Source organism: Lupinus angustifolius, chromosome LG05, assembly GCF_001865875.1.
Source record: "Lupinus angustifolius cultivar Tanjil chromosome LG05, LupAngTanjil_v1.0, whole genome shotgun sequence".
Taxonomy (NCBI): Eukaryota; Viridiplantae; Streptophyta; class Magnoliopsida; order Fabales; family Fabaceae; genus Lupinus; species Lupinus angustifolius.
The window spans coordinates 7,776,434-7,781,962 of NC_032013.1; the positions used below are offsets into that span (position 1 = coordinate 7,776,434).

At 33.7% G+C, this 5,529-nt stretch overlaps 1 protein-coding gene across 1 annotated transcript; it reads right to left on the bottom strand.

Annotated features, from left to right (window-relative positions):
• Positions 1,754–2,377, bottom strand: LOC109346960 (serine/threonine-protein phosphatase 7 long form homolog). Its single transcript, XM_019586699.1, has one exon. It carries the CDS (start codon positions 2,375–2,377, stop codon positions 1,754–1,756), a length of 624 nt encoding a protein of 207 aa, XP_019442244.1.

The window sequence follows — 5,529 nt, forward strand, 5'->3', positions numbered from 1 at the left end:
TTAATTCCCCCCTAAATCGGCAATGGGGGAGTTTTTGGTAAATTAATTTTTTGTAATTCCGTCCTCCTAAATCGACAATGGGGGAGTTTTATTTATATTTATTTTTATTTTTTGTTTAATTCTCTATAAACCGTAACTGTAATAACACAAATCATCAATAGTTTATTTAAACATTAGTATTTAGGAAAACAATATATTACAGTTGAATTGGTTAAGTCACAGAAAAGTTTAGTGACGTTTGTGTGATGATGTGTCACATGGAGGTGATTTTCTCCTTCTAGGCGGTTGGACTCTTAATTGTTGTTCAGTCCGCTGCGAGATTCTTGCTCTTCCACGTGTCTCCAATTGTGGCTCCTCCTCATCTGAATCATCTCAATCTTCATCAACATCCTCAACGACAACCTCATCATCAGTATGTTGTATACCAAAAATATTTGTAGACGACATAGTAGGACGATAATATTGTTGAGAATCTTGAGAATCATATGCCGAGAATGATGTACTTGAAGTAGTAGAAAACATTGTTGGTATTGGGTTTTGAGAACTTGATGAGAAATAATTGTATGGAGAATTATAATTTGCGAACCCATACAATTGTTATTGTTGTTGAGGAGTAACTGATGAAGTATGTCCTTGAGAATGACTATCCACTGAAGTTTGTTGCGGAGAGTCAGTTTCCAGTATATCCTTGAGAATGACTATCCCAAAATATTCTATCCAGAATGATTTGACTTGGATCTTCCATGACATCTACAACTCCGCTCCCATCATTTCATGTCCCGATGAGAATACGTCACATAAACATTGTGTGGGATTAATAAGTGATGCTGGAGGACGACTCTGAGCACAAATTCTTTTTGCAAATGTGTACTGAAAAAATTATAGAAAATTAGAATTAAATAATATAATTACACACAAAGTTTAATTTATAATTTTTTTACCATTCCATCATAGTGTGCTCTATCTCTAGATATGTATCTTCTAGTTCTTTTTAAATACCACTGCATATACTCAGAGTAGTGGTTCAAAGGCAGTGTATTTGCTGGTAAACCATCGACGACATAGTTATCCCAATTATGCCATATTTGAATCCAACGACGATGTTTATGTGGTCAGTTACAATCAGTTTTGCCACGTAAGTCCACTTTATGAAGTTTTTCACAATTGACTGGATCTTGTGGAATTGGTTGACCAAAACCAAATTGCCTCATAACCCGATCAGTAGGGTGGTTGGAGATGTTTGGTAGGTAAGGCAGTTGGGAATATGGCATCCACCGAAACTGGTAAAAATGTTACTTCAAAAGTTAATATAATAAATGTTCATACATAAAAAGTATAAAAAGTTAACATAAAAAGTTAATATAATAACAGCATGACTAAAAAATAGAAATGTAAATATACCTGGTCAACGCGCATACGGTCAAACATTGCGCGTATGATATTAACAGCATGTCCAGGGATGTTGGTGGTGATTAAATATTGTGACCACCTATTTGTAATCTTTGTTAGTTAATATAAAACTTTGAATCACTTTTCTTAAATAAAAATATACATGTAATGGTAAAATTAATATATACATTTTCACCAATGAAAAATAAGGTGTTGTTGGGTCGTGCAGTCTCGATGCAAGATTTTCAATGCGATCATATGCCCATGATTGAAGGAGTAGTAGAAATCCTCCAATCTCTTTTTGATCACTAATTATTGTTGCACGACGTAGTCCTCGATAAAGACAAGTCAATACTGCTGAGCCCTAACTGTATTCGAATGTCTCTGTTAAGTCCTCAAGCAAGGGCAGATACATAAGGTGGACTCGGTTACCTGATGTATGTGGTATAAGAAACCCCCCTATGATTCTTAGAATAAATGCTCTTGCGTGTTGTTCAATAATAATGTCATTAGCATTATCAGGGAGATCACGACATGTCCTCTCAAGCCAAGTGAGTTTCACCCTCTGCCCCATTAATTCGTTACCAACTGGAACAACACCTAACAACCGGATGCAAAGTGCTTCCCAATCAGTACTTGTCACTCCGGTAACAACTTCTCTATCTATCGGAATGTCAAGTTGGTAAGCCACATCTTCAAGAGTCATGGTGGCCTCTCCACATGGAAAGCGGAAAGTATGTGTTTCAGGCCTCCATCTCTCGATCAATGTTAGTAATAGATGATTGTTGATTTCTACTGCTCCAATTGTCAACAAACCAAAAGCAGTGTTGCAGATAACTTGTAACACCGGCTCAGAATGTAGTGATTGCCAGAAACAATATCTGGGCCGGAAACTACATTCAATGCCATTCCATACATTATTCGATATATGGTCATTTTGCATTGTAAGTAGTGATGTATCAATTGGCCCTGGATGAAGGTACTCCATTTGAAAGTGTGAAAATGAGAAGGAAATTTGAAGAAGGTGTAACTAAATCAATGAAGTGAGAAGAAGGTGTGTTAGAAGAAGGTGTGTTAGAAGAAGGTATGGAAGTGAGAAGGTATAAGGGAATATTTATAGGATGTGAATGTGAATTATGTATGGTACGACGGGTAAATGTTTGGGAAGAATTATTTATAAGGAACTCGGCACCTAGGATGCCGAGTTTTTTGCCATAAAATTATTTATAAGGAACTCGGCACCTAGGATGCCGAGTCTAGTGGAAAATAATTTGCCCTAAACCTAACTTGGCAATAACACTGCCGATTTCAATGTATTTATTTTACCAGGCCAAGACTCGGCAACGATGAACCCGATTTACAATAAATGTTTATGTTGAACTCGGCACCTAGGATGTCGAGTTATGTTGAAATAATAATTTCCAGTCAACAAATTTCAATACATTGAACAACCAAGACATACATTTAATGAATTCAGTCAACAAATTTTAATGCACTTAATGAATTCGAAACAATAAATGTACTTAATGAATTCAACCAATTTTAATGCACTTAATGAATCTCTGCACAACTTTATTAATCCCACACAATAAATGTACTTAATGAATTCAACCAAACAATAAATTCGAAATGCCAAACTTTAATGCCAACCAATATAGTCATTAAGTAAAAGAATCTCTGCACAATAAAAGAATCAATCATTATGTATAGTCATTCGGTAAAAGAATCTCTGCACAATAAAAGAATCAGTCATTATGTATAGAATCTCTGCACAATAAAAGAATCTCTCCACAATAAAATCTTCTACACAAATCTTATGCATGGTCATTCACACTAAAATTTTCTGCACAAATCTTATGCATGGTCATTCACACTAAAATTTTCTACACAAATCTTATGCATGGTCATTCACACCAAAATCTTTTGCACACTAAAATCTTCTTTGACCACACTTATGTCCAATAATTATACAATAGTACTTTTAATAAATTTATAGTATATAATAGTTTTAATATACTTTTAATATGCACACGTTATACTATATACTTTTAATAAATTTATAGTATATAATAGTTTTAATACACTTTTAATATACTTTTAATATGCACACGTTATACTATATACTTTTAATATATTTATAGTATATAATAGTTATACTATAGTACATAGTTACAATATTTACAGTAAATAGTTATAATATTTATAGTACAGAGTTATAATTTATGGTATATATAGTTATAGTATATTTATAGTACATAGTTATAATATTTGTAGTTTTAGTATATTCACTACACATAATTGAGAAAAGTAGTTATAGATTACTAGAAATACATTATAAAGGTAATGACTAAAATATAAACTACTCTTAAGAATGTTGCCTAGAACTCTCCCCTAATTTTCTAGATCGCAATGGACATGTCTTCCTGTTATGTCCTTCGGTTCTACACCATCCACATTTTTAAGTTGTTCACCTTGAACTTCGTCCATCTCATTGTGAATGCGTGAAGTCTTTGATCTTCCACTTCTTTTCCTACGCATAACAGGATTGGGAATGAATGTCGAACCTGAATAAGGAGGCCAGTATTCTTCATTACCAAGTGGTTGAAACTCATATCCATAAACCTTTTGAAGATTATCTAGGCGGTAAATAGTTGAGATAAATTGACTGCAGTCTAAATTCAAAGAAGCGCATGTTGCGATAGCATGAGAGCATGACAATCGTAATGATTGAAATTCTCCATAGTCACACCAATTGTCAACAAGTTTTACTGTATACAGTCTCACTTGCCGACCACCAGATCTAGATACAACTTCAACTTCAGAGACTCCAGTTTCTCGTGAAAAATTATGAACGATTTGACATGTAGATTTACGTTGATTTTCTTTAATCACCTTTGTTGATTCTTCACAATATACATGCCCTTCCATAATCATGTTAGAGGCTTCATTTCGATGTTCATTGAACCATTCATTTAGCCTATAATAGGTTGCTCTAACAAGTGCAGTGATAAGAAGAGCTCTTGATCCTTTCAAAACACCATTAATACATTATGCAAGATTAGTAGTCATGTGGCCATATCGTCTCCCTTCATCATATGCCTGACTCCATTTATCTTTTGGAATCTGGTCCAACCATGCTCCAGCCCTTGTATTTTTTTGACGCAAGGAATTCAACATTCGCTCGAACCGTGGTCTCATCAACTCATAACCTACAAAATAAATACAAATATATTATTATCCATAATATAAAAATATTTTTAAAATTATAAAATATAAATAGAACATACCAATTTCTACAACTTTGTCCTTTAGATCAGAATCTCGGAATTCCTTAACTGGTATACTCGGATCTGCAGATACCAAATTAAAAATAAGATCTGAAATGAATGACAAATTTAATTTACTACGATCTTGGGAAACTAACATCGATACACAACTGTGTGTTCCATTAATTTTCCTAATCTCCCAATAATCGCGCTTAACATTATATGAAGTGCGAATTCACCACTCACATCCTGCACCAAAATGTTTACATTTGGCAACGTATCTGTCCGGCCTAGACTCTGCAACAATATAGTCGAACAAATTTTTGATATGAAATTCCCTAATTGCATTTATTGTGGCTTCTTTAGATTCAAATTGCATGCCAATAAACAAATCATTATCAACAACATCTGTTAAACCGGTTATGTGTCAAATATCACGACCGGCTTCAGAATTTGTGTTCAGGAAAAATGTTGAGGGAGTAGTATATGTCATACTACAAGATGAACTATTATCAAACTGAACCTCTTCCTCATCACTGCATATTTCAATCTCCTCTTCATCACTAAAATCTCTAACAACATCTCTCACAATGGCCATCTACATTAAACGATTAATAACATTAAAACATATAAACTTATAAAAATTAAATAAAATGTAGTAACTAAATGATATACTAACCTCTACAATAAAAGCTTACTCAAGGAAACTAATTAACAAAGTTTACTCTAGTACAGAATGGAGAGAAACTTCTGTGAAAATGTAATGTAGAAACGATTACAACTAAGGGTATATATACACATAACAAGATTTGAAAAACTCTCCCCATAGCCGATTTAGGGGGAGGAATCTGAAAAACATTTTTTTATCAAAAAC

Bases quoted from the DNA above. Each gene is read 5' to 3' on its own strand.
- LOC109346960 (XM_019586699.1), bottom strand. From the start codon at position 2,377: ATGGAGTACCTTCATCCAGGGCCAATTGATACATCACTACTTACAATG.